Source organism: Lampetra planeri, chromosome 37 (genome assembly GCF_965212315.1).
Source record: "Lampetra planeri chromosome 37, kcLamPlan1.2.h2, whole genome shotgun sequence".
Taxonomy (NCBI): domain Eukaryota; kingdom Metazoa; phylum Chordata; class Hyperoartia; order Petromyzontiformes; family Petromyzontidae; genus Lampetra; species Lampetra planeri.
Window position 1 is genome coordinate 5,900,378 of NC_136143.1, and position 27,918 is coordinate 5,928,295.

The 27,918-nt window shown below is 51.8% G+C and overlaps 2 protein-coding genes across 3 annotated transcripts in view; one reads left to right on the forward strand and one right to left on the reverse strand.

Annotated features, from left to right (window-relative positions):
• Positions 1 to 11,700, reverse strand: part of LOC144730975 (leucine-rich repeat-containing protein 75A-like) — a 76,924-nt gene extending 65,224 nt beyond the window's left edge. Inside the window, exons 1-2 of one of the 2 annotated variants that reach the window (XM_078611880.1) lie at positions 11,584 to 11,700; positions 8,655 to 10,559 (exon numbers count right to left, since the gene is read on the reverse strand). In XM_078611880.1, the coding sequence (XP_078468006.1) occupies positions 8,655 to 8,948 (294 nt within the window). In that variant the 5' untranslated portion in view covers positions 8,949 to 10,559; positions 11,584 to 11,700. Of the gene's footprint in view, positions 1 to 8,654 lie in introns of both variants that reach the window. The other variant, XM_078611879.1, reaches the window with a different exon arrangement.
• A 1,854-nt stretch (positions 11,701 to 13,554) lies between these two features.
• On the forward strand, positions 13,555 to 24,074 carry LOC144730976 (uncharacterized). The gene is made up of 3 exons (XM_078611881.1): positions 13,555 to 17,114; positions 17,958 to 18,130; positions 22,268 to 24,074. Exon 1 carries the CDS (start codon positions 13,563 to 13,565, stop codon positions 14,565 to 14,567), a length of 1,005 nt encoding a protein of 334 aa, XP_078468007.1. The 5' UTR covers positions 13,555 to 13,562; the 3' UTR covers positions 14,568 to 17,114; positions 17,958 to 18,130; positions 22,268 to 24,074.
• Positions 24,075 to 27,918: the final 3,844 nt, after the last annotated feature.

Genomic DNA, 27,918 nt, shown 5'->3' on the forward strand with positions numbered 1-27,918 from the left:
TCCGTGCCCGATGTCAGCGGAGAGAGAGATAATTATGAGTGCACGGAGAGCGGGATTTGCCAGTGACCTGCCGAGGTCACGATTACATCTGCTCTCATGATTACAAACACAAGCGCACACACACTACAACAACATAGTCATTATTACTTTTTAATACTTACAAAAAAGGTAAAGGCTCAGCGCTGCAATTGCTCTCTCACACCTCTGCTGGCGGAAGGGCCTCCACTAGAGGGAGCTCTAGACAGCCCCCTCCTCTAGAGGCAATTTGGCCTACTCTTCCACGTGGCCAGGACCGTCTTGGAAGGTGGTGGGAGTACTAACACACTCTACATATCCTACCGCGCACGACTTATCAATCTCTTAACCGCGGCGAACCCGTCGGTACTGCCGAGTAGAAAGAGACGTCAGGAGTTTGAGAAAACTCGCCCCGCTGTTTCGACTGCCGCACCTGGCAATCGAATCGAGCCGGTGAATTCTGGATTGCACGTCCATCGTGATAACCATTACACCGCTGTGGCAGCATCCCTCTCCTTAAGAGATGCTGCTCATTTAGAGATGTTCTCACCATGGTCGCGTGGATTTTTATCCGGGTCCTCCGGTTTTTCCCTCCGCATTCATAATCGTTCGTTAAAGTATTTGGCTGCTTACTCTTTGTTTTTTTTTTCCGGTAAAGTCACGTAGGTAAAAAAAAATAATAATGAAAACAACTAAATTAGATCACGACGTTTCGGGCGCAACACAAGCGTCCGTCTTCAGGTGGGGACAACGTAGCGAAAGCACAACCGCTAAAGTGTGTCTAAGAGATGGCATTTGGCTGCTATGAATGTCTGCATGATAAGCCACTTCGTTGAGCTATCGATTGTGGCCAGGTTGGGCCTTACCTGGTAAAAGACAAAATTGTTTAGTACTATAGTTTTAGCGAAGTGAGCAAGCAATTGCCAGGCTGCGCCTGCAACTTCTTTACACCTCAGATGTTTTTTTGTTTGTGCCGACATTCACGCTTGAGCTGCGAAGGAGAAACTGTTGCAATTTCAGACGAAGCACTCTGGCCGGTCACAGTCAGATATCGCATCGATTTCTGAGCTCAAAACATTGGGGCTGGGGATGCACACGGATGAATACTTTCTCTTGGAGCCACAGGGCCAGACTAGGCCAGAGTAATGACTAGGGTGGGGATAGGATGATTCAAGTGGAAAAATAAATTGACGCTCCCGCTTTCAAAACGCGAAATGTGTACATTGGCGGTGCGCGGTGATAGACGGGGATTGGTCAAGTTGAGCGTGCCCTCAATAGCCCGTGGGACGATTTATTCAAACGTCTTCATTACGAGGACCGAAAGTGGAAAAATATATATAACAGCGAGAGAATCGCTGATCTCCGATCAGCGCGGTTGCCTACGTGCGTTGCGAAAGAAGTTCAACGCACGTGACCATACTTCACCACACCAACCCAGCGTGGCTCGTGAAGAGAGCGGGAGGAGAGGGGCTCATGTAGTGAGATGTTAGCCATGGCCGGCAATCAATCCCAGATGACCCGGTCCATATTGCAGTGCTGTAACCGCAGCACCAATTCTCTACACAAACACGTGTACATCCCCCCGTGTTTTGCCGGTGTCCCCATCATGCTTACTCTTTGTCCAGCATCCTCAAATGCCGCTGCATTCGGACATCGTAATAATCTCACGTGGGGGTATGACATTGCAATGAAGTCAACACCAGTTGTCCTGTGGAGCGGCTGCCCCCCCCTCCTCCCCCCACCATTGAATATGGAATTTCCACCACTGCGTTCACCATGGCCGGAATTTGACCTCGAGGCGATGAACCCTGGCGGCTTGGTGCCCGGGTTCGACAGCGCGCAGGGCAGTGCGCTAACCACCGCCCCACCGCTCCTCCCCGTGGGCAGGTTTACTGCAGGTGCACTGCGTGCAACTCAGGCGGAATTTATCGGTAACCGTTAGCGGCCGCAAATGTTGACACACGTGGATTACTGTGTAAAGGAATTTGTGTTGCCCAAGGACAGAGGTTGCGTAGGCGAGGCCAGAAATGATCCCGTGCGTGCACGTGTGGTGGAGTGGTCGCGGGGAGTGGTTAGCGCGCTCGATTACCCCTCATGTGCCAACACCGGTGACGATTATCTCAACCGGTCCTTGGCCTCCCCTAGGTCGACTCAGCCTCAAATGAGTACCTGGTGCAGTGGTGTGTGAACATCGCCACCGGGAAGACAAAGGCGGCCGTGCGTGGTGCTGGCCACCCACCCCCTCGCGTAACCGTGCCGGCCTTCATCGGTGATCGCTAACCACACTTGTCCCAACAGTCTGTTGAGGCTATACGGGGGCTCTTTGTATTTGTCTTTGGAGTGGTAGTGTAGTGTGGGGAGTGGTATTACAGCGATTAGTGAGCTGCGCTGCGAAATTACGGCCACACAAGGTCAATTCCTGCTCACAGCCACTAACACCAGTGATGATTGTTATCTGACCAGGTCCTTGGCCTCCCCTAGGTCGGCTCAGCCTCAAATGAGCACCTGGTGCGATGTGTAAACATCAGCACTTGCCCCAAAGTGACAATCGAATCAATTCTGATCTTGCCACGTTTAAGTATCATCGTCAGGTTGTGTGCGGTGGGGTACAGTGTGGGTTACTAACACCTACTTCTAACGCGTCTCGTCAACGGGGAGTAGTAGGCCAAGTACCCCCGTCTGGAGTTCCCTCTAGCGGAGGCCCTTTCGCCAGCAGTGGCGTGGGCAGGCAATTGCAGAGCTGCGCCTTTCCCTTCAGCACCTCCCCTTGCCAGACTCAAACAAAATCCAGCCGAGAGCTGAAATAAGCGGACCCAATCGGATTTCAAATAAATAAATATTTCCTCGTTACCGGATTTAGCAAGGACGGCGATTGGATAGGTCGCTAGTTTAAGTATTGATTTTGGCAATTTGTAAGTAAATAAATAATTAAGTGAATACTGTACACATTATTACATGTTATCTCTGTTACAAAGGCTGAAGAGTTCGAGCATTGAACTATGAACCGTCGAAGTCGGTTCAATACCTGACCACGGCTAACATCAGTGGCGAGCGATCGCCCAATCGTTCCTCGCAACAACCCCCCCACCCCCCACGTGACCCACACGACCCACACGACGTGTGGAGGCATTCAGCCCAGCAGTGGATCTACCAAGAGCAAAAATTGATGACTCCGGGGCACGTCCACCGAAGAGACGGAGCAACGGAATCGGCTGTCACGTGGATCGTTGCGTCACAGGATCGCGAGAGGAGGCGACGGAGTTGAGGCCTCCATCCAGCAGTGTATTGACCATGACCGACAATGGTTGATGGAAATTAAAATGATTAATTATTATAATACAAAGAGGGTATTGTATACGATTCACTGGGAGGCGTTGTTCAACAAATATGGGTCATGATAAGGCTCGGCCCAATTTTTTTGTTATCGGCAGTGAAAGTAAAAAAAAACGTCCCAAGTTAAGAACGCTACGACCACACGATCTCGTCGGAGCCTCAAAGCTAAGCAGGTCTGAACCTGGTTAATACTAGCAGCCTCCGTCCTCCCCCTTTGGCTGCCACTCCGCGACCAGCCTCATCCATCAGTCGCCATGGCTTCTCCCAAAGCCCGCACACTTTTCTCGACGGTCAATAGGATGCCTCCGATGTTGCGTTTGTTCCCCGGATCCACGTGTACCTCCTACTTTCTATCTCTCACCGTAAGTCCCAGCGTGCAGCTGCCCACGCTTCTGCAAGTGTGCAACGAAGACGGGCGATTGCCCAAAACGTCACCAGTTACGTTTTCTCATTTTAATGCCGCAATGAGTTAGTGACGAACGTGTCGAGTTTTATGTCATAGGGCGGGGGGAGGGGGGCGTTCACTGATTATTGTGTACGATTCAGTTTATAACCCTCTTTGCTAACTCATAAAGCTGCGAACCGCCTTGCCCCAGGCCACACCGCGGACACGCTGCTGCACCCACACGCGCCCTCAAGGTGTCTAAGATCTGGGGGTGCAGATCTTCTCTGAGCTCCCAGGATATTGAGGCTTGGGTCGATGGGTGACCGAACTGTCCCCCGCGTGGCCCCCAGGCTGTGAAAAAGAGCTTAATTCCGATTCAGACTCTGGGACTCTCTCTCTCTCTCTGGCTTCCACGAGATCTCAGCATCTAGTTGAGTCGGTGTACATTCTAAAGCTCGTTTTAAAACGTATCGGTACATTTCTGTTTATTGAACGTTTAGCTCATTCAGAAAGTGGCTTTTGGTGTTAATCATATTATTTGGCGTTTCTCAGGTTTCAGTTTCATGATTTAGCGTCATGCTGAGTGTTTGTTTTTCTGCTGTGTCTTCGACAACACTTTGACATCACTGATGAGAGGCGCTTTACAAATATAATTAGTATTATCATCATTATTATTCTCCTGCTCTTGTTCACCTTTGTTTTTTATACTCTGGATCCCGATCCACCGTACGTGGATTACATGACTTGGCTCCGTCTGCAGATCGAAATTATCTGTGCGGAAAGAGTTTTTGAGTGTTTACCCCTGGGTATTATCCAGGTATTCTGGTGGTGGTATGCACATCCTTCCACCATGCATGCACATGACGGAGACATGCAACATGACGGAGACATCTCAACAGTATACACGTGATGATGATGATATGTGATCAGCTCATGTGCAGGAGTTATCTTGCCAAAGCGGAAATGTTGTCCCACGTGCCTCAATGGGTATATTCGTCGCCTGATTAAATAACGGGACGCAACAACATTGTGACATCGTGGGACCAGAAGGAATGGAAAAACCACGGCTCATGATGATGATGATGGCGATCATGAACGGCCTAAAACAGGGGGTCCGGCAAACTAAAATAACAACAACAAGAAGAGGCATTATTCTAGAATTCGGTGAAAAAAAACTCAATATTTCAAGAGCCGCAATGCAATGCCAAATACGAGTAGGTGGTGGTCTTTAATAAATAATATCGTGAAGCAGTCCTTAAAGAGCCACACGGGACTCCAGAACAGCAGGTTTGCCGACCCCTGGCCTATACGATATCCGTGTGGGAAGCAAGGTTAGTGCTTTGCACGACAAAGTCTCCCTCCGGAAGTCAGCGACTGCGTCGTAAGAGCTGTCTTGCAAACATTGACATTTCTCCGTTTATGGTTCAGCATCAATTTAAACGCCGGTTACAACTGAGCTTAAGTGTCAAGTCAACAGCCGTAACGTGCACACAAGACAAAGATCCCCCGTATAGCCTTGACAGACTGTAGGGGCAAGTGCTGTTAGCGAGCACCTACGAAAGGCCGGCATGGGGTGTGTGGCCAGCACCACGCCCGGCCGCCTTTGTCTCCCCAGTGGTGATTATTACACATCGCACCAGGTACTCATTCGAGGCTGAGTCGACCTAGGGGAGGCCCGGGACCGGTTCAGATAATCGTCACTGGTGTTGGCCGTGAGCGGGAATCGAACCCGGGCCGTCGGGTTCATAGCGCAGTGCGCTAGCCGCTACACTACCGCTCCCCACAACAATAACCGCCATTCGCCACTAAGTGGCGGTGACGTCACCACGACGCTTGTGCCAGGCCATGTGCACCTTGAAGCCACGTGAAGTGTCGAACGCCCGTTGGCAGGAGGTCACGGGGCAGACCCAGGTGCCACGGGTCGACTGACTGAGATGACTGATATGACTGGCTGATGCACCACCTGTTCCCCCTACTGTGCCAACTTGCTGTGCTTTGGCCACCCCGCTCCCCACACACACAGACACACAGACACGAACGGTCAAATTCCATGGAAGGGCTCAGAACCAGATAGAGTCGGGATAATCGTACAATCCAATCCACGCGTAATGTGGAACGTCTTTAGTTTACTGAGTGTTCTTTAGGCACGGGCCGAACCGAAATCCTGCACGGACATTATAGAGCGATGAAAGCCCGGACAACGCTCGTGTGATTTTTTTGTTGGCGGCGAAGCATGGTCAAAGAACCCCCCTCTACCGTGCACGCGCGTACGCGCACAGGGGCTGGCAAAGATTGAAAACAAATGTGGCCAACAGAAACGTCGCTGCGTCCCCGTCCCGTGCGATGTTCTGTGCGTGTTGTCTCCCGTGATCCCGTTACCGCGGAATTGCCCACAAATCTCTCCCCCTGGCGCTCCCGAGTCACTGGAAGAACATTCCACGTTGCTGTGACGGCGCCCGGCATGTCCACGACGCGACCACTTGTTGGCGCACAGCGTTGTACGGGTGATGTTGTGATGCGTCGGAATGTTGCGCCCGGTTGTGTTGAACACGATCGTTAGTGTGCAGAAAGTTCGGTTGAAGCAGTCTGTGTTTGTAGAAAAAAACACGTGCACTGCGTGACGGCATGCCCTGAAAGTCATCGGGGTCCTTTGACCATACTTCACCACGCTGCTCAGTGTGGGATGGTGAAGGGGGGGGGGGGGGGTGATGAGCCGGTGCAGATTTCACTCGCCACTGATGTTAGCCGTAGCCGGGCATCGGAACTTCGAACTTAGGTCGCGAAGCGCGGTGTGCTAACCACTGCGCCACCACTCCCCGCGTTTGTACACTTGCCCGAACTGGCGTGCGTTGTGTTTGGTATGTACACACGGGCACGCCGAGGTCGAACGGCCCCGCTTTAACCCCTGCAGACCAGGCAGGGGGTCGGCAACCAAAATAATAAGAGACGGCATATTTTTATTTATTCGGTAAACAAAAAAGCCTCAATATTTTAAGAGCCGCCCATTGCACTGTGTGTGGTCAACACGAGACTTCGTGAGTCCCGAATAAACAACCGACACGATAGCACGAAGAAGATGTTTGCCGACCCCTGGACGAGAGAAAGTCGGGCCAAGTGTTGTTAGCGAGCACCTATTACGGTCGGTAACGCTTGTACCGCCAGGCTGTGCCGATGGGCACGGGTGCCCTTCAGGCCGGGACACGGCACACGAAGGTGTGGTCAACACCACGCCCAATGAGTCAGACAGGTACTCACTCGCACTCGAGATAACACATTATTATACACCACCTTGAACAAGTATATACACTCAGCTGATGTGTTTATACACGCACACATCATATCCAGACCTGCCACGTATACACGCCTGCCAGGTTTCACATACAACTGGCGTATGTATACAAAGATAAAGGCCCCCATCCCCCCGTTTATCCTGAGCATACTTTTCGAGCAAGTGCTGTGAGCGAGTACTGTCTTCATTAAATTCCAGACACACGTTCACACGTCGGCAGGCATCGGCACACTTGACACGCAACATACAAAGATCCCCCGTATAGCCTTAACAGACTATTGAGGCAAGTGCTGTTAGCGAGCACCTATGAAGGCCGGCACGGCACACGAGGGGGTGGGTGGCCAACACCACGCCCGGCCGTCTTTGTCTCCCCCCAGTGGCGATGTTTACACATCGTACCAGGTATTCATTTTAGGCAGAGTCGACCTAGGAGAGGTCCAGGACCGGTTCAGAAAACCGTCACTGATGGTGTTGGCCGTGAGCGGGAATCGAACTCGAGTCGCCAGGTTCGTAGCGCAGCGCGCTAACAACTACACCACCGCTCCCCCCCCCCCCACACACAGACACACACAAGGCATCGACACACACGCGCGTGTACGTGTGGCACGTGCACACGCGCACTCATTGTCACGCTGCGCAGCACTACGATGAGAGGGACAAACACGTAAACGCACACAAATGCAAAGGTCACCCGCGTAGCCTACACAGGCTGCCGGGACAAGGGCGGTTTAACGAGTTCCTATAAAGGCCGGCACGGCAACGCCGCCTCTGCCGATGTTTACACATCGCGGCAGGTACTCGTTTTGAGGCTGAGTCGACCTAGGGGAGGCCCGGGACCGGTTCAGATAAATATTCGCTACTGAATTGGACTCGCGTAGCTGAGTTCGCAGCGCAGCGCATGAACCACTACGCCACACACACACAGACACGTGTCCACCACTTGCCACGTGTACACACAGACACGTGTCCACCACTTGCCACGTGTACACACAGACACACACATGTCCACCGCTTGCCACGTGTACACACACACGTGTCGACCGCTTGCCACGTGTACACACACAGACACACACATGTCCACCGCTTGCCACGTGTACACACACACACACGTGTCCACCACTTGCCACGTGTACACACACACGTGTCCACCACTTTCCACATGTACACACAGACACACGTGTCGACCGCTTGCCACGTGTACACACACAGACACACACGTGTCCACCACTTGCCACGTGTACACACACACGTGTCCACTGCTTGCCACGTGTACACACACAGACACACGTGTCTACCACTTGCTACGTGTACACACACACACGTTTCCACCATTCGCCACGTGTACACACACACGTGTCCACCGCTTGCCACGTGTACACACACACACACGTGTCCACCGCTTGCCACGTGTACACAGACACACGTTTCCACCATTCGCCACGTGTACACACACACACGTGTCCACCACTTGCCACGTGTAAACACACACACACACACACACGTGTCCACCATTCGCCACGTGTACACACAGACACACACACACGTGTCCACGACTTCCCACGTGCACACAGACACACACGCACGCACGCACACACCGTGCCACTCACTCGCTCTCACTCTCTCGCGTCTCACCTGACGCAGGCTGCGCAGCACGGCCATGGCTCTGTCCGCGTCCCCGTCCCGCACCAGGGCGTGCATCTCCCGCACCAACGCCACGCGCCGCGAGTACGGAGCCGCCGGGCTGCCCGGAGCCCGTGATTCACCGCCACCGCCGCCGCCGCCGCCTCTCGAATCCCCGGTGCGGCCGAGCAGCAGCAGCTGGCTCAGTCCCGAGCCCTGATCGCGCCGGTCACGGAGGCGCCCCGACGACTCGGGGCTACCGCCACCACCGGCAACACGACTCGCTTTGGCCGCCTTGCCGCCCATAGTCGGTGAAGTATTGTCGAGCGCGCGCTTGCCAGCGCACGTGCAAGTGCGCGAGTGAGCGGCGTGTCCTGTGTTTGCGTTTAGTTTGGTCGAAGCGTCTGGAAGCCGTGTGGATGGACTGACGGACGGATGGCCGGTTGGATGAATGGACCAGCAGGGCCGTCCTTGTTTGTCGGCGTGAGAGTGCGCGCGTCTCGAAGCTCGTCTATCACACGCACGCGCGCGCGCGCGTGTGTGAGTGAGTGGATGGATTGCGCAACCAACGGATGCGTTGTAGTCTAAAGCACGCGCACACCGCGGGGCTCCTTGGACGTGTCTGTGATACGGCTGCTCTACAGTCTCTGGGTAGTTACGCCAATGGTCTATTCCCCCGCGTGTCACGAGATGTAGGATGCATACATAGGGCGCATACGCAGTCTTATCTCGTATCTGTGCGGCTGTGATTGAATACAGCCGCTGGATATATATTCCGGGTGGATACACGTGCACTTAAACGACGCACTGGTGACTCAATACCATACTCATATCCACTACGCCGCTGTCTCGGTAGATGTCTCTTATTACCCACTCGAGCACGGCTAGCTACGTGCGGTGCGAAAGAAGTTCAGCATCCGTACATCGTGTGTTTGGATGGATGCGCGTGTACTCGTGACTGGACGCATAAACGTAGACCGTATATTCACCCTGAGTGAATGCACGCACGGATACAGCGTGCACACACCTATAACACGCACCCACACTACTCGAGTGCTTGGGCAGGTAAGCGAGGCTATACGCACCTGTAGCCACGCAACTGCAGGCAGCGCGTGGTCGTTGTTAAGGGTGTAAGGCGCCGACACACGAATCGTTCGGGATAGATGGACGCGCGCGCGCGGTTGCTCGACTATCTATATAATCGATGGCAAATCCCGACGACTCATCATTCTCTATCGCCGCTGGCTTTAGGCCGAGAGGCGATGCTGGCTGGCGCGTGAGCCTCCTCCTCCGCCCTCCCTTCCCTTTGAAAGGGGTGAAGCCAAATGATGACCATCAGCAAACTGGGATCGGCATCGAGAACGTCGCGCCGTTTGCACGGACGAGCCGAGGGCTCCACCCCCACTCTCTTGCCCAGCAGGCGACCGGTGGCCGTGGGATCTAAGACCATGGATGAGATGGGACGTGACCCAAATCCCCTCCCTCGGCTCCTCCCCAACCCTCTCTCTCCTGGCTCCCTCCCAACTCGACGCACGGATTCCACAGGCTGAGAGCTGCGCGCTCTGACTGTATTATTGTAAACCCCACGTGCATCGGCAATTCACTAGAGCGCGGCGTTCTAGCTACGTGATGTGGGGCGATTGATGATGACTGATGATAATTGACGGTGGTTGTGGCTAAGGAGATGACTCCTGTTACTCACAGACGGCACCTCCAATTAGCACGGTCTGGCTACGTACCGTGCGAAATAACTTCCAAGGTGCGTACCTTATCACTGATTGATGAGCGAAGCGATGATCATGATGTACATGCCATTCGACGACGGTGATTGCGGCTCGCAGTGAGAAGAGATCGCGGAGGACTGCGCAGTCGCTTGCCTCGTCGGCACGCACCTGAGTTCTGCAAATCCAAGTTGCGCTACAGGACCGCAAAGAAGGAGGAGAGGAGAACGCAACACCGGTGGTTGGGCCACGTGGCACGGCGAGTGTTTCGTCAGCGAAGGCGTGCCCCCCCCCCCCCGTGCCTCGGGGAGAGGGGGCACGGGCAGCCTTAGGTGGTAACAGCTGAGAATGTGCACAGGTGGCAGATGGCTCTTCGGTCGACGGTGGCAGGTCAGGTTGTAGGTGGCAGGCAGCGGAGGCGACACGTGGCACAAGGTGCGAATTTGCACAGGTGAGAGGCTGCTCAGGTGACAGTTCAGATGGTGGTGGGATTAGATGATAGGTGGTACAGGTGACACAATGCGACAACAGGTGGCAGGTTGCGGGACCTGTTGATGCGCTATGAGATGCGGGTGATGGCGCGTCCTTCCAGCGAATGATTGTTATTCTAGATATGAAATATATTGGTATTGTGGTCGTCCATAAGGGTAACTCAGCCCTGATCCCAGACACAAAAACACCCACTTACAAATTGACCGAACATCCTATTACAGCACGGCCCCTTTAAAGGAGATTCTTGAGACTCGACCAACGATGATTTATGTGAAGAGCGATTATTCGCTGAAACAATTGTTCATGTTAACATACTGATAATTGAAATTGAAATTGCATCGCGTGGCGTGCGTGGGCCTTCATCCAGCAGCGGATTGACAACGCCCTACGAATGATGATGAGTCCTGTACTATTATTACTACTACCCTATGCGCAGTATTCTAAAGCAGTAGGGACCCTATTGCAACGTAAAGAAATTCGTGTGGTTCAGTCCTGGATTTCGTATGTAAACAAACGATTAACTCGGTATTACAGTATTACGAGTCAATATTATTGTTGTAGACACAGCGATTCGCCTAATGGAGGCTATCAACATTATACGTCCTACATTCACTACGAATGTTTACAGTTAGTTCCTAATGATGATCAAGACGACGAAGACGGTGGTGATGGTGATGATGATGGTGATCGCGATGAAGTGCGGATGACCACAGGGGAAAGTCACTCACTCAATCGTCTTGAGCTGCCCGTTGCTTCCGCTGACCTCTTTCAACACCGTGTGCCCGACAGACCAACAGTCCGTGATGGTGTCAGCGATTTCATTCATTCATTCAATTCCTTCCGTCCGTCGGAATCTTCTCATCCCGTTTTCCTGGAATGGCACCTTGAATACCAAAGCAGCCGTCGTTATTTGAACCTTTGATTCGGCTCATCAATGTCCTTTGAAACGCCCTCCCGAATTATTGGTGTCGTCCTTGATGTTGGTGGCGCTGGTTACGACGTCGGCGATTTGTGTTATTTTAAGTGAATCGAGTTAAAAGTCCACGTGTCTCTCTCACAGGCACACCAGTCTATTTGGCGAGTCGCTCGCGGACTAACTCACCCACTGAGAGGGAGAGAGTAGATAGGGGGAGGCCTTTAGTTTGAGAAGTCCGCGTGATCCCAGCCGATTCCAACAATCACCGCCGAGTCTCGGCTCGCCAATTGCCTTGGAGATTTCTGGAGGGCTCAACACCATCAACACGCGGCCGCTTCTAAGCACGCTGCTGCTACTGCTGCTACTTATATTCTTAGGTTGTTTCGGTAAAGTCACGTAGGTAATTTTTTTTTAAATTAATAAATGTAAAATAAAAATAAAATAAAAATCACGACGTTTTGGAGGCAACACAAGCTTCCGTCTTCAGGTGGAACAGTCACAGCGCTGCTACTTATGTCCACTATCCGTGCCACAACCGCTACTGGTACTAATGCTGCTACTTCGGCTTTTGCTACTAAAGTACCTCTGATATTGCTACAGCCACCACGGTCACTGCTACTACTCCTGGATAACTCCTCTTGTCACTACTGCTGACGCTACTTCTTCTTCTGTTGCAACTTGATGCTGTTGCAGGTGTTGCCACCACTACCACTAACGTTGCTGCTACTCCTCCTTGATACTTCTGCTACTGTTGATACTTCGACTACTACTGCTGCCGCACTTGAAACCACGTGTATGTACTGTACGTTGAACTTCTTTCGCGCCGTGCGTAGCCAACCGTGTTCATCGGAGTCGCACAAGAGACTGCGTCGCTCGCTACGCGTGCTACTTAGGCAGTACTCACTCGACTGATACCACTACCGCTGCTGCTGCCGCCGCAAGGCAACATCGCTTCAACTCTTCGCCGGCAACAGACGCGACAGACAGCGAAGGGAGCGCTCGCGATGGAGTGGAGCAAGCCCAGCTCCGTGCTGCTCCTCTCAATCTTCTCTCGATCTTCACTCACTCTCCTCTCTTATCTTACTCTTCACTCATTCTTCTCTCACTCTACTCTCTCTCTCTTCTCTCACTCTTCACCCACTCTCCTCTCACTCCGCCGCCGCGTGCCAAGCTGCCCGTGCCACAGAAATCGTAAGCAGCAACGCCGCTGCATCCAATCGCCGACAGTTCGCTCGCTCTCCCTCCCTCTCTCTCTCTCGCAGCTTCTCTTTATTTATTTCTGGCGGCTTCCAGGGAGGGGCGGCTTTCGCATCCGACCGAATACGACGACGGTGATGTTATGATAAAGGACTCCCCAATAACACCACCATCATCATCACCAGCAGCATCTTCTTCATCATCAACAGCGAGCAAATAACCCCGGAGTGTAAATCAGCCACGATGCTCGGTGCTGATTAAATGACCCGCTGCTCTCCTCCGTGCCGTGTGCGCCCCCCCCCTCCTCGCCGCGTGTGACTTCCTATCCGTGAGCGGAGTCCTCCCAAAGTGTAGTTGGTGGTTGTGGTGGTCGTCGTTGTTGTTATACCACCCCACGCCCCGTGTGGCCGAGAGCCGTGGTTCAAGGCCGCGCGAGTATCTTCCCGACCACTGCACCCACCCCACCGTCTGCCTCTCTCTCCCTCCTCTCGATCTCTCCGAAGGCGCCCGGAGCGCCGTGGCGCTGCGCGCACGCCGCTTGGCACCGCGCGCGAGACCCGGTACCGCCTCCTCCGCCTCCTGATCCTGCTGCTGATGATGCTGATCCAGGGCGCACCCCACCCCGGCACCCGGTCTCGTCTGCTCGGGGCGTGGCTGAGTGTGGCGTGGAGCGCGTGTTGTGATCAGCGTTGTGTGTGTGTGTTGTGGTCAGGGTTGTGTGTGTGTGTTGTGGTCAGGGTTGTGTGTGTGTGTGTTGTGGTCAGGGTTGTGTGTGTGTGTTGTGGTCAGGGTTGTGTGTGTGTGTGTTGTGGTTTGGGTTGTGTGTGTGTGTTGTGGTCAGGGTTGTGTGTGTGTGTGTGTTGTGGTCTGGGTTGTGTGTGTGTGTTGTGGTCAGGGTTGTGTGTGTGTGTTGTGGTCAGGGTTGTGTGTGTGTTGTGTTGTGGTCAGGGTTGTGTGTGTGTTGTGGTCAGGGTTGTGTGTTGTGGTGAGCGTTGTGTGTGTGTGTGTGTTGTGGTCAGGGTTGTGTCTGTGTGTTGTGGTCAGGGTTATGTGTGTGTGTTGTGGTCAGGGTTGTGTTCGTGTGTTGTGGTTAGGGTTGTGTGTGTGTGTGTTGTGGTCAGGGTTGTGTGTGTGTGTTGTGGTCAGGGTTATGTGTGTGTGTTGTGGTCAGGGTTGTGTTCGTGTGTTGTGGTTAGGGTTGTGTGTGTGTTGTGGTCAGGGTTGTGTGTGTGTGTGTTGTGGTCAGGGTTGTGTGTTCGTGGGTTGTGGTTAGGGTTGTGTGTGTTCGTGTGTTGTGGTCAGGGTTGTGTGTGTGTGTGCTCGTGTTGTGGTCAGGGTTGTGTGTGTTATGTGTTGTGGTCAGGGTTTTGTGTGTGTGTGCTCGTGTTGTGGTCAGGGTTGTGTGTGTGCTCGTGTTGTGGTCAGGGTTGTGTGTGTGTGTTGTGGTCAGCGGTGTGTGTGTGTGTTGTGGTCAGAGTTGTGTGTGTGTGTGTGCTCGTGTTGTGGTCAGGGTTGTGTGTGTGCTCGTGTTGTGGTCAGGGTTGTGTGTGTGTGTGTGCTCGTGTTGTGGTCAGGGTTGTGTGTGTGCTCGTGTTGTGATCAGGGTTGTGTTTGTGTGTTGTGGTCAGAGTTGTGTTCGTGTGTTGTGGTCAGAGTTGTGTGTGTTGTGGTCAGGGTTGTGTGTGTGTGTTGTGGTCAGGATTGTGTGTGTGTGTGTGTTGTGGTCAGAGTTGTGTGTGTGTGTTGTGGTCAGGGTTGTGTGTGTGTGTGTTGTGGTTAGGGTTGTGTGTGTGTGTTGTGGTCAGGGTTATGTGTGTGTGTTGTGGTCAGGGTTGTGTGTGTGTGTTGTGGTCAGGGTTGTGTGTGTGTGTTGTGGTCAGGGTTGTGTGTGTATGTGTGGATTTTTTGTTGTTGTGATGATGTGGTGTTGTTGTGGTGTTATCTGGTGCTGTGGTGTATGTGATGTTGTGGTGTAATGTGATGTTATTGTGGTATTGCTGCTCGTCTTTGATTAGGCTGTGTAACAATTGTTTTTGTTCCTGGATAGTAAGTATTATTTCCTTATTGCTTATGCCTCAAAAGTATATAAAATGGCTATTATTCCCCAGAAACTTCGCTTTTGTGACCAGGACATTGATATTTTGAAATTTACCTATTTTCCAGAACATTCCAGATAGATTCAGTGCTGAGTAAACTTCCTCTGGCTCACTCGGTGCACCTCAAAGAGGATTACAACAGCATCAAGACCTTGCTGGACGCCTTGAAGTATGATGAGTAAGGCTGGGAGGTCATCGGAGACTTCAAAATGGTGGCATTCCTGATGGGTCTCCAAGGCGGTTTTACCAAGTTTCCCTGCTATCCTTGCCTTTGGGGCAGCAGGGGCACCAAGGCGCATTACCACAGGCGGGACCAGCCACAACGGACCGAGTTCTCTGTGGGGAGGAACAACGTCAAGTGGGAGCCACTGGTAGACCCCCGGAAGGTGCTGATGCCACCACTGCACATCAAATTGGGCCTTATGAAACAATTTGTCAGAGCTGTAGATATGGAGTCGGCAGCCTTCAAGTACCTTCAAGACTTCTTTATGGAGCTGTCTGTGGCAAAGGTCAAAGCCGGTGTCTTCGTAGGACCACAGACAAAGAAGATCCTGGAGTGCAATGAATTCCCCAAGAAGCTCACTAGTAAGGAGAAAGCGGATTGGAACAGCTTTGTCGCAGTGGTTCGTGGCTTCCTGGGCAATCACAAAGTCGAAAACTATGTGGAGCTGGTTGAGACTGGTGGAGAACTACGGCACAATGGGCTGTAGGATGTCCCTTAAAGTCCATATCCTTGATGCTCATCTTGATAAATTCAAGGAGAACATGGGAGCTTACTCGGAGGAGCAAGGCGAGCGCTTCCACCAGGATATACTGGACTTTGAACGCCGCTGCCAAGGACCGTATAACGAGAACATGATGGGATACTACATTTGGGGGCTGATTCGTGAATGTGATTTACAGCATAATCGTAAATCTCGAAAAACTACTCACTTCTAATTTTTTGTATAAATACATGTGAATTTTGATTCATATGCTGGTTGTGAACGAAAAGACACAAATTCGCCAGTTTTCTCATTGAAAATAGGTGAATTTCAAAATATCACTGTCCTGGTCACAAAAGCGAAGTTTCTGGGGAATTATAGCCATTTTCTATACTTTTTAGGCATAAGCAATTAGGAAATTAACACTACCCAGGAACAAAAATCGTGTTACATAGTGTTATGATAACCCAGTAGTACTCTTTGTTGGGATGGTTGGCTCAGGTGGTTCGTTCAATGAGTTCGTTCACCTGAGTTAGATGCCTGGCCACGGCTCACACAAGTGGCAAGTTGTATCAGTTTTTTTTCCTTAGTTCTTCCCGGGTCTCCTCTAGGTCGACTCAGCCTTAACAACCACCCGGGCGCGGTTGTGGCGACTCCACCTCATCATCGTACCCCGTGGCGACATGAATAGGCGCTCGCTAGCATCACTCGCCGCTCCAGTCGATGGAGGATATACAGCGCGGGGTGTCATTTGCCGCAAGACACGCACACACCAGAGGTCGCAACCGGGTACCCGATACCCGTACCCTACCCGATACCCGGCTACCCGTACCCGACCGGGTACGGGTACGGGTAGGCCGTGAGTCACTGGTGAGTCACCGTTTGTCACTCATTTCCCAACGTCTTGTCTCTACTCACAATTTAAGTTCCTAGAATTAACCCACCCGAGCCTGCAACATGGCTTCTTCCCAGAGGTCGCAATCGGGTACCCGTATCCTACACGATACCCGGCCGGGTACGGGTAGCCGGGTATCGGGTAGGGTATGGGTACCCGTTTGCTACCCTGGTGCGGCCGGGTACGGGTAAGGAATCAAAACCCGTTTGCGACCTCTGGCACACACTCATCTGGTTATGCCATCTGAACGCTATCAACTCAGTACGGCACTGAAATCATTGGCTCCTGGCGCCACCTCGTGGGGAAACGCAGTGAGCGTCGAATTTCGGCTCTCCGGAGTCGTTCGTGTGTTGGGACGAAGAGGACGTTTCCATGCACAGGGCGGCAAAGGTGCAGCCCTGCAATTGCCGTCTCGTGCCACTGCTGACAGAAGGGCCTCCACCTCTAGCAGGTTATTAATTCTTTTTGAAAAGTAATTTCTTTAAAGTAGATGTTTTGTGTCTAGTTTGTTGTCCTTCCCCCGCACCTCCGACTTGCACGGTTGGCTACGGTACGGCGTGAAAGAAATTCAACACACATACGTAGCCTACTCTTTCACACTGGCCAGTCAGCAGTCAGCCCCAAATAATCACTCCTTCGTGGGGCCGTATCTCACCTGTGGCTCGTGTCTTTTTATTGGCTCCCAGTTCAAACCCCACATTGACATTGAGATTTTTCGACTTGGGTTGCGAGGCTTTAAATAAGGGCAGTGCTCCACCATACATCCAGGAGTTGATTCAGCCGCACACTACTCCACTGGGATCTCTCAGATCCGCGTCTTCTTCATCCGTGCGGCTGATGTAGATGCAGAGCAATGACTACAATTTCACATTCAATGTGGTCAAGCCGGATAACCGCGTCAGGAGCAGGCGAGTGCATCGCTGCGATGTCTCCGTCGTATTTGTGGATCGGGCGTTGCGTCGTTATTTCGTTGTGCGGTCTCTTCTGGATGACCACAGTCGCACACAATTCTCTCTCTCACCTGATGAGGCTGGTTGTAAGCACCGGCGAAACGCCGTACTCGAATTGTAAATGTTGTGGGTTTGCTCTCCAACACACCGGTGTGCTGAAGTAGTCAATAATTGGCACGTCTTGTGTACGCTACAAACCTTACTAATTCGCCTGTGTTGAGTGGTAGAGGGTTTAACCGCAGATTTTTATTTACGGGATCTAACCAAAAAAAAAACCTTATTATGGATAATGTTGGTCGCGAGAACCTACGTGTTAAACTTTTAATTTTCCATTTGTGCATCAGGTATCCGCAACTGCCATGCTTTGTGCGGTGGTGGATGCGGTTCAGGGTGGACCACGTGTCCCATCGTGCCCCCACCCAGTTGCGACGGCGCTCCAGGCTGCCACCTTGGGATGACCACGCGGGCTTTCATCCGCACGGCGCCCCGGCACCTGGAATTCCCTGCCCCTTCGGAGGTCAGGAAGTCGCAGTCGACGGAGATTTCGAAGTCCCCGGCTGAAGACCACACCACCCATTTAACAATGCCACCTCCCTCCCCCCTCTCTCCGGTTCTCTTTCTGGTCTCCTTAGGCTCTCGCCTCCGATATGGACGACGCTCTGATCTATCTGTTGGTTAGGGGCGCACCCATTACATCCGAATATCACTGGTCAACAAAAAAAAAAAAATTCTGGCCTGGACTTTTGCAGCTGTTTTAGACTAATTTCAGGGTGCTGATTCCATCATTTTTATGCTATCGGCATACCCAATTTTCATTGATTTTACCCGAAATTAACTCTGTCATCTATGATTGCAAGTTGTTGCGAGTCAGTGACTGCTTTAGTGTTAAAATATGGTGCTGCATTTTTAGGATAGTGTGTTTATAATATCATTTTATGTAGATATCCATATTTATTTAATAATTTTCTTCTGCAGTTTTTATTGAAAATGCAATATTTGATATCTCAAAAACCCGATGTGATAGACAAAAACTGATACCAGATTTGGAATCAGCACCTCAAAATTACCTTAAAACCGTTGGAATACTTTATGCCAGAAAAAGTGTGTTGACCAGTGTAATTGTTATCCCCGAAGAGGTGAGAGTGCCAACAATGTGACCCGCCACAAACGACCTGCCAATCGGCGTAACTGCAGTGCACTTAAACCGCTGGGAAGACAGAGGCAGGTTGATTGCGGCAAAAAAAAACATTTCCATTGTCTCAACTGCCACGCCGGGAGGTTGAACCAAAATCGGCGACCTCAGGATCACAAATCCCCGTGCTCAAACCCATCACTCCGCGACAGCATCACAAATCATCATGGCTATGTTTGTGGCTAATACGTGTATATCACTATCACAATCGCTGGCGCAATATCCACCACTCTGCCATTTCAGCCAGAGATAGCCATTGTTAATTCACTCAGTTGCCCCGCTATTACGGGAAAGTGGTGTAACTCAACACGAGGTCGGATGTGGAAAAGTGGATTGATTTTTTATTGTGTGTTCACCGCAAATGAATATAAATAACCACCGCCACTAACTCACCGATATCCATGACAGGCACACGGAGGGATAGGCCTCTTCAAGCCATTCGAATAATAATGTTGGACATGGGCAGAGGATAAATAATAATAATCATGTTGCCAGACTTATTACCCGCCCGCACCCATAAACAAAACCAAATCGCAACCAAGACACCTACTCCATCCACTGGCTCCCCATTCAATTCTGGATCAGTTTCAAGATTGCAGTACTCACCGTCTTCAATTCCCCATGGACTACAACCTACCTACCCCTCTCATCTCCCTCTACTCCCCTCCATGCACTCTCCTCTCATTTCGCTCTACTTCCCTCCACGCACTCTCCTACCTCTCTCAACTCACTCTACTCCCCTCCACGCACTCTCCTACCTCTCTCAACTCACTCTACTCCCCTCCACGCACTCTCCTACCTCTCCCCTCTCACCTCACTCTACTCCCCTCCACGCACTCTCCTACCTCTCCCCTCTCATCTCACTCTACTCCCCTCCACGCACTGTCCTACCTCTCTCAACTCACTCTACTCCCCTCCACGCACTCTCCTACCTCTCTCATCTCACTCTCCTCCCTTCCACGCACTCCCCTACCTCTCCCCTCTCATCTCCTTCTACCCCCTCCACGCACTCTCCTACCTCTCCCCTCTCATCTCCCTCTACCCCCCTCCACGCACTCTCCTACCTCTCACCTCTCATCTCACTCTACTCCCCTCCACGCACTCTCCCACCTCTCACCTCTCATCTCACTCTACTCCCCTCCACGCAGTCTCCTACCTCTCACCTCTCATCTCACTTTACTCCCATCCACGCACTCTCCTACCTCTCACCTCTCATCTCACTCTACTCCCCTCCATGCAGTCTCCAACCTCTCCCTCTCATCTCACTCCACTCCCCTCCACGCACTCTCCTACCTCTCCCCTCTCAACTCACTCTACTCTCCTCCATGCACTCTCCTACCTCTCTCAACTCACTCGACTCCCCTCCACGTACTCTCCTACCCCCCCCCTCTCATCTCACTTTACTCTCTTCCATGCACTCTCCACCTCTCCCCTCTCATCTCACTCTACTCCCCTCCACGCACTCTCCTGCTTCTCCCCTCTCATCTCACTCTCTTCCCATCCACGCACTCCCCTACCTCTCCCATCTCATCTCACTCTACTCCCCTCCACGCACTCTTCTGCCTCTCCCCTCTCATCTCACTCTACTCCCCTCCACGCACTCTCCTGCCTCTCCCCGCTCATCTCACTCTACCCCCCTCCACGCACTCTCCAACCTTTGCCCTCTCATCTCACTCTACTCCCCTTCACGCACTCTCCTACCTCTCTCATCTCACTCTACCCCCCTCCACGCACTCTCCTACCTCTCCCCTCTCGTCTCACTCTACCCCCTTCTATGCACTCTCCTGGCTCTCCCCTCTCATCTCACTCTAATCGCCTCCACACACTCTCCTGCCTCCCCCCTTTCATCTCACTCTACTCCCCTCCACGCACTCTCCTACCTCTCCCCTCTCATCTCACTCTACTCCCCTTCACGCACTCTCCTACCTCTCTCATCTCACTCTACCCCCCTCCACGCACTCTCCTACCTCTCCGCTCTCGTCTCACTCTACCCCCTTCCACGCACTCTCCTGGCTCTCCCCTCTCATCTCACTCTACTCCCCTCCACACACTCTCCTGCCTCTCCCCTCTCATCTCACTCTACTCCCCTTCACGCACTCTCCTACCTCTCCCCTCTCGTCTCACTCTACCCCCTTCCACGTACTCTCCTGGCTCTCCCCTCTCATCTCACTCTACTCCCCTCCACACACTCTCCTGCCTCTCCCCTCTCATCTCACTCTACTCCCCTCCACGCACTCTCCTGCCTCTCCCCTCTCATCTCACTCTACTCCCCTTCACGCACTCTCCTACCTCTCCCCTCTCGTCTCACTCTACCCCCTTCCACGTACTCTCCTGGCTCTCCCCTCTCATCTCACTCTAATCCCCTCCACACACTCTCCTGCCTCTCCCCTCTCATCTCACTCTACTCCCCTTCACACACTCTCCTACCTCTCCCCTCTCGTCTCACTCTACCCCCTTCCACGCACTCTCCTGGCTCTCCCCTCTCATCTCACTCCACTCCCCACCTCCAAGCTCTCTCTGCTCCAACAAGCACGTGGGATTGTACATCGCATTACCAACCAGGTTCTAAATCAAACTATGGGGCACAAAAAGCAAAACAATTCGACATGAAAGCCAAGATTATTTAGTTTTACGAGCTCCCCGTGTGGGAATAAGATATGTTTCACTTGCACAACACTTTGTATCGCATTCCGTGTGTCGCAAACAGCTTCTGGGTAGTGTGCAGGTGCTCCGTGAACCCTCGTTATGCTCAGAAGCCCTTTGAAGAATGTAAATGTGTATGATTAATTTCTCACTCGGAGTCCAGCCGACACCAATAAAACAACAAAACATTCTACGCAAGTAACTTTCTATTTGGTATCAGTTGTTGCGACACAGGGTCAGGAGCTTCAAAGTGCACAGTTGCCAGCAACGAATGTAGCTCTTAACGGTGTGATAGATGAGAGAGAATACGCTACTTGAATCGGGCAAGGTTTTAAGAACTTAAGGACGACATTCAGTTTGTGTCATTGTCCTGATATAATTTTTGCCATCATTGCCAACTTTGTGTCATCACCACATGTGGAGTTTGTCATCATCATCGTGATAATTATCACCACCATCATCACATCCTGATATCAAATCATGTTATCATGTCTTGATTTAATCAACATGTCACATCTTAGTATCTTCATCATCATCATCATCAACGTAATCACACCTTTATATGAATCTGCATCATCAGGAATCATCATCACATCTTGATATCATCATCATCATCATCATGTCAACCACTGTCACTTCAATTCCATAGTTTATATTGGATTCCAATTTCACCTGGGCTTTTAGCCATAGGCTCAATACAGCAACGCACACGTGGAGGGGGGTTAATATTACCGTATAATAATAATATAATTCTTTCATCATGAAAATCCCATTCGCCATGAGTGTGACGGTTTCTCAATTCCCCTCTTTCAACTCCAGCGGTGCCACTCCACGTCGAGTGGGCGACTGATCGTCTCCTCCAGCCCACATCGGAGCCTCGGAGAAGCGACTCGTCGCGTCGCACCGTGGCTCAGCACGGGTGTGCGGTGCGAAAGAAGTTCAACAAACACGCGTCCATACAATGAGTGCTCGGCTTTACTCTCTGGCGCGTTTTTTCCCCGCGTTGTCCTGCGCGTTGTTGTCCGCCGTGGTGACCGACCTTTCGCTTCACGTGCCGGGAGCTTTCAGTTTCAACTTACACATGATGATGATGATGATTGTCATGACGACAATGATAACATCAACGACAACGGAAACCAAACACTCTCTTCTGTTCCTGACGAAGCTCCCAGAGGGTGGAGCGAAACGTCGGACATCATACCGAGCGACACGTCGTCGAACTCGAAAGCAGATGAGAGAGCGATACAGCGCAATCGCATCCGTCTACGTGGAATATATCACGTGGGCTCCCTTGTAATTATGACGACGTAAAGATGAATTGATGAATTCCTGCAGGTGACAGACGACCTGGCAATTTACGGTGATTGTCCATCCGAGCACTACCCAGACACAGGCCCTGCTTAGTAGCTTCTGCCATCTGTTGTGATTTGGGAGATTTTGCCCACAATCATGCTCACCGCTAAGATCTTCGGCACGCATTGCAAAAGCGGACAGCTTGCATGGCTTTCTGCATTCGCGACGGCATGCGAGAGACGTCGCAGATGATGGCGCGGGTCGTCGGCACCGATTATCTTCTCACGAAGCGCGGGTGAGCGACTTGGAGGGAATGAAAGAAGCTCATGAAAGTAAGAGGCTAGCTCTCTCTTGTGATCTCGAGGTATTGGTCACACACGCCGCAGGCTCGTTAAATATCTCGCGCGCGCAAGCATTCACTCACGCCCTCCACGGCTGTCCAGTGGCAGCACGGTTGGCCTACGCAAGGTGCGAACGGATTTCAACATTCGGCGTGGAGAGAGAGAAAGATTTTAAGTGCGGTTTCAAAGGATCTCACTTTTTGCATTATGGGTGGCTTTCATCTCTCCACCACCACCACCACAACTCTCTCGTGTTAATATATATAATTTTCCCTTTAACGTTGCTTGAGTCAAATTAACGTCCTTGCAAAGACGAGCACTGCATTGCGCGCTTTCAGATGCGTTTCTGCGGCCTGTCTGGAACGCTCTTCCGATATTACGATGCGACTGTAGCGATGCCCTTTTAAGTATCAGATTGTAAACTTGTTTTCTTTAGAGCTGCTTTTTTGTGTTTATTTTGTGCTTCCCCCGCACCTCGGATTAGCACAGTGCGAAGGAAGTTCAGCATACATGCAACACCCACTGATGCGCCTCTGGTCTCATCAGAATTCGAAAGCTAAGCTCGGATAGTGCCAGTAATCTCGAGGTGGACAAGCACCGTGCATGAACAGATTGCCATAGGCGGTTGCGGGGCTGCCACGTGTTACGCTCCTCGCCTCCACCAACCCGCACCTAATCGCAAAGTCACGGGAGTTTAAATTTCGATTTAAAGCTTTCGTGACTACGTGACTTTACCGAAAGAACCAAGAAGATCACGGGAGATTGTTCGACCATACTTCTCCACGCCGGTCACTGCGCGTTGGTGAAGGTGGAAATGGGAGCTCCTGGGACCGTCTCAGATGTCGGTCGCCGCTGATGTGAGCCGTGCCCAGGAATCACCCCTCAGGCAGGCCGTCAGGTTCAAAGCGCCACCGCTACCCCCCCCCCCGTCCCCAGCTCCAGTTGCTTCTTATCGAGTGAAATAAAGTGTGCTGCTGCTGCTGCTGCTGCTGCTGCTGCTGCTGCTGCTGCTGCTGCTGCTGCTGCTGCTGCTGCTGCTGCTGCTGCTGCTGCTGCTGCTGCTGCTGCTGCTGCTGCTGCTGCTGCTGCTGCTGCTGCTGCTGCTGCTGCTGCTGCTGCTGCTGCTGCTGCTGCTGCTGCTGCTGCTGCTGCTGCTGCTGCTGCTGCTGCTGCTGCTGCTGCTGCTGCTGCTGCTGCTGCTGCTGCTGCTGCTGCTGCTGCTGCTGCTGCTGCTGCTGCTGCTGCTGCTGCTGCTGCTGCTGCTGCTGCTGCTGCTGCTGCTGCTGCTGCTGCTGCTGCTGCTGCTGCTGCTGCTGCTGCTGCTGCTGCTGCTGCTGCTGCTGCTGCTGCTGCACTATCTCATCGTCATGTTGGATGTATTCCACAGCACGTGCTGCGTCAGCCTGGTTTTTACAGGGAAAGTGGCTGTGGGATGTGGCCGGTGGCCAGCACCACGCCCGGCCACCTTTGTCTCCCCAGTGGTGATGTTTACACACCGCACCAGGTACTCATTTGAGGCCGAGTTCGATTCTCGCTCACGGCCAACACCGGTGACGATTGTCTGAACCGGTCTTGGGCCTCCCCTAGGTCGACTCCGTCTCAAATGGGCACCTGGTGTGGTGTGTAAACATCGCCACCCACCCTCTTCGTGTGCAGTGCCAGCCTTCATAGGTGCTCGCTCACAGCACGTGGCATGACGAGTCTGTTAGAGGCGATGTGGAAGAATCGTTTGTCTTGTATTTGTCCTTCACGCTGGGCAGTGCGAGTTGCTTGAAAGCGGTTCGCTAAAACCGGTTCAGACGTCTCTCTGCCAAGACGAAGGTTAGGGGCCTTCCATAAATGACGTCACGCACCTAGGGGCGGGGGGGGGGGGGTCAGACATTTGTGACGATGTGTGACGAGGGGGGGGGGGGGTGAGTGAGAAATGTGACGTCACATCAAAATGCGCAATTTTAAATAAATATAGACAACACGTTCTACTTAATTGAATAGACTTTTTAATAAATGTTTTCTCCTACAACATCAGAGTGCAGCGCCACATCAAATACGCACTACAATGCCAATAGTTTAGAGCGATTTTAAGCATGTTTTATTTTCAAAATGGAAATATTGATTGGGGGGGGGGGCAGAGCTTTGTGGCGTATTTGAGGGGGGTCTGACTTTTTTGTGACGCCGTGTGACGAAAGGGGGGGGGGGGGGTCAAAAATCGTCCAAAATCGCGTGACGTCATTTATGGACGGCCCCTTAGGCATTGCCCGGTATGCTTGTAAATGGATCACCCTGTGCTTGCGATCTCAAAAGGTCAAGGCACACCGGTTGCTGACGTTGACAAAAAAAAAAGTCGGTGTTTAAATAAATTTGCCCCCAGTCGCCTCCGACGCGTTTGAGCACCGTTCAGTCCGGGCGACTCATTTCCGCTCGGCCCGAATTTTTTTCTTCGTTTCGACGCCGCTGCCAATTCAGACTTAGCCCCGCGGAATGCGACCCGAATGGCTATTGGCCGCCAACGTGAGTTGACAAACAAAAATGACGCAGCAACGCACCTGCCTGGGCGTCGAGCCGCCAAGTTCAAACGTCGCAAAAAATATAGTTGCGTGTGACATTCTATTGCACCGCAATAGGCACACGTGGGAGGGTGGTGGGACTCTCTAATTACACTTCAGCCGGGCGCTTTAGACGTGCGCCCAAATTGCGATAACGCGCGCGTTCGAGAAAATGGACTGCGGACATTACGCAAACGAAGTTTTATAAACCGAGGTCAAAAGGGCGTCTGCCGTAAGTGTGAAGTTCAACTTCTCAATAAATCTCGCGCCACGATGAAAGCCGACGGATCCGCTTGCTCTGTGCGGCGTTGGCAGTGCCGGATTAGGTCAGTGTGGGGCCTGTAGCATATGCTATGAAGGGGGCCCTAACAAAAAAAAACACGTAAATATTAAAACACAAATGTTTAACTTGTATAGTAAAGTTATTGAGTTTTTTTAATTTGCTATACAGCCAGATAATACGACAAATCGCTAACCTTAAACAATCAGTCGCTCATAAAAGTTGAAGGCAGTCTAGTACTATAGTAATAGAGCAAGTGCAGAATCACTGAACCGGAATTGTCAGCTTGAAAGCATTTAGCGCGGGGCCCATGAAAGTCCGGGGCCCGTAGCATTTGTAGCTACTTTTGCTACTGGGATAATCCGGCACTGTGCGTGAGTCAATCACGATCGGTGTTGGATCTCGCGTTACCCAACGGTGATAATTTGGCGCGTCGTTAAACCGCAAAACGACGTGGGTTTAAATTCGGCAGTGTCCAAAGGCAACGGTGTCACCACCATCATCATCATCATCACCATGACTCTACTTTTGTTAAAAATTATAACAACAAATTCACAGCGATGTGTCAATCCACTGCAAGATGATGTCCTTCTCGCGCCCAAGGACGACACAGGAACCTGTTGGGATGTGATTCGCCGCTTATGTCAGCCGTGGCTGGGAATCGAACACAGGATGGGCCGAGTTCAGAGCAGGGTGCACAGAATCACTGCGCCACCACTCCCCTTCGGCGCAGCAACAGCGCAGCACTCAATGCGCATCGCGTACGCCACGGTTCACCCATCTCGCTGGCAATACCAGCCGCACTTATCGGGTACTAGAGGGGAGGGCGGGGGGCCGGTAGGGGGGGGGCAGTGTCAATCTGTGTCAACGCCGTCGGCAGTTAAATCGTGCTCGTTCGCCTCATGCCTTTCAAGTAACTCATTAGTTGATCGTAAAGTCATTTTAGAGCCCTCGGTAAGGGAGAGATTTTTTAAACCCCCTGTTCACACGATAATAGAACGTTTGTGATGTGTTTGTGTGTTTTCGGCCCCTGCACGCCTCCTTCCAACCTCCCCTATCCCACCCAACTCATAATCATCCTTGGCCTCGTCTCAATGGCACAGCATTCTCTCCCGAAATATTCGGGGTGCTCGAGGCACAAACAGGCGTCGGTTATACAAGGGGACCCCCATTCACGATGAGGTTTGAGTTGATTTGAGTTCATGTCGGGTCAGAAAGTTACAACAAATACGGATGATCACGGCTATTTCACATGAGAAATCCCATTGTACTGCGTGATTGCAGCAATAACAAAGACGACGAAAAAAAATCAACATTTCAGAGAAACGAACGAGTTAGGTTCCAGAGTTTTGTTCGTAAGTCGATTTGTTCACAAGTCCTAACTTTACTCCTGTCGATTCCAAACATGTACACTAAACACGGGGTTTGGCTTTAAAAGTTGTATAATCTCCTGTAGATGCCACTGGTTTTTCATTTTCTGCAAATGAAGATGCCACCACCGCCTTCTATTGTGCGGCGGTTGAACTTACGACTCTCGGTCCTGACAGGCAACTGGACATACGAACAGGTTTGTTCGTATCTCTGAAAGTTCGTAAGTCGAATGTTCGTAAGTAAAGGAGTCCCTGTACCAGGCCCTGAATGATAATCGCACGACGATTTAACGAAGTACTTGATGGATAACCCACGAAAATAACAGAAAACAATAACAATTTAAAGACGCCCACCATTCTCAGTCTGCTTATTATTAAATCTTGTACCACTCTGGAAGACAGAGCCATCACTGTCACAGTCATTCAATTACAAATTGAGAAGAAGAAGAAGCAGAAGACGGTTAGCAGGGTCACTCTGAATCAGTGGGGTGGTCTCAATGAGAGAGGATATGCGGGATGAGGTTATGAGGTTGTTGTAGGAATCGCAAAGTTGGGACACTGGAGGCCAATTGACAGGGATGGAGTGAGCGTGGGAGACGATGAGCGGCAGCTACTTCCAGATGCGGGTGCGAATGAAGGATCA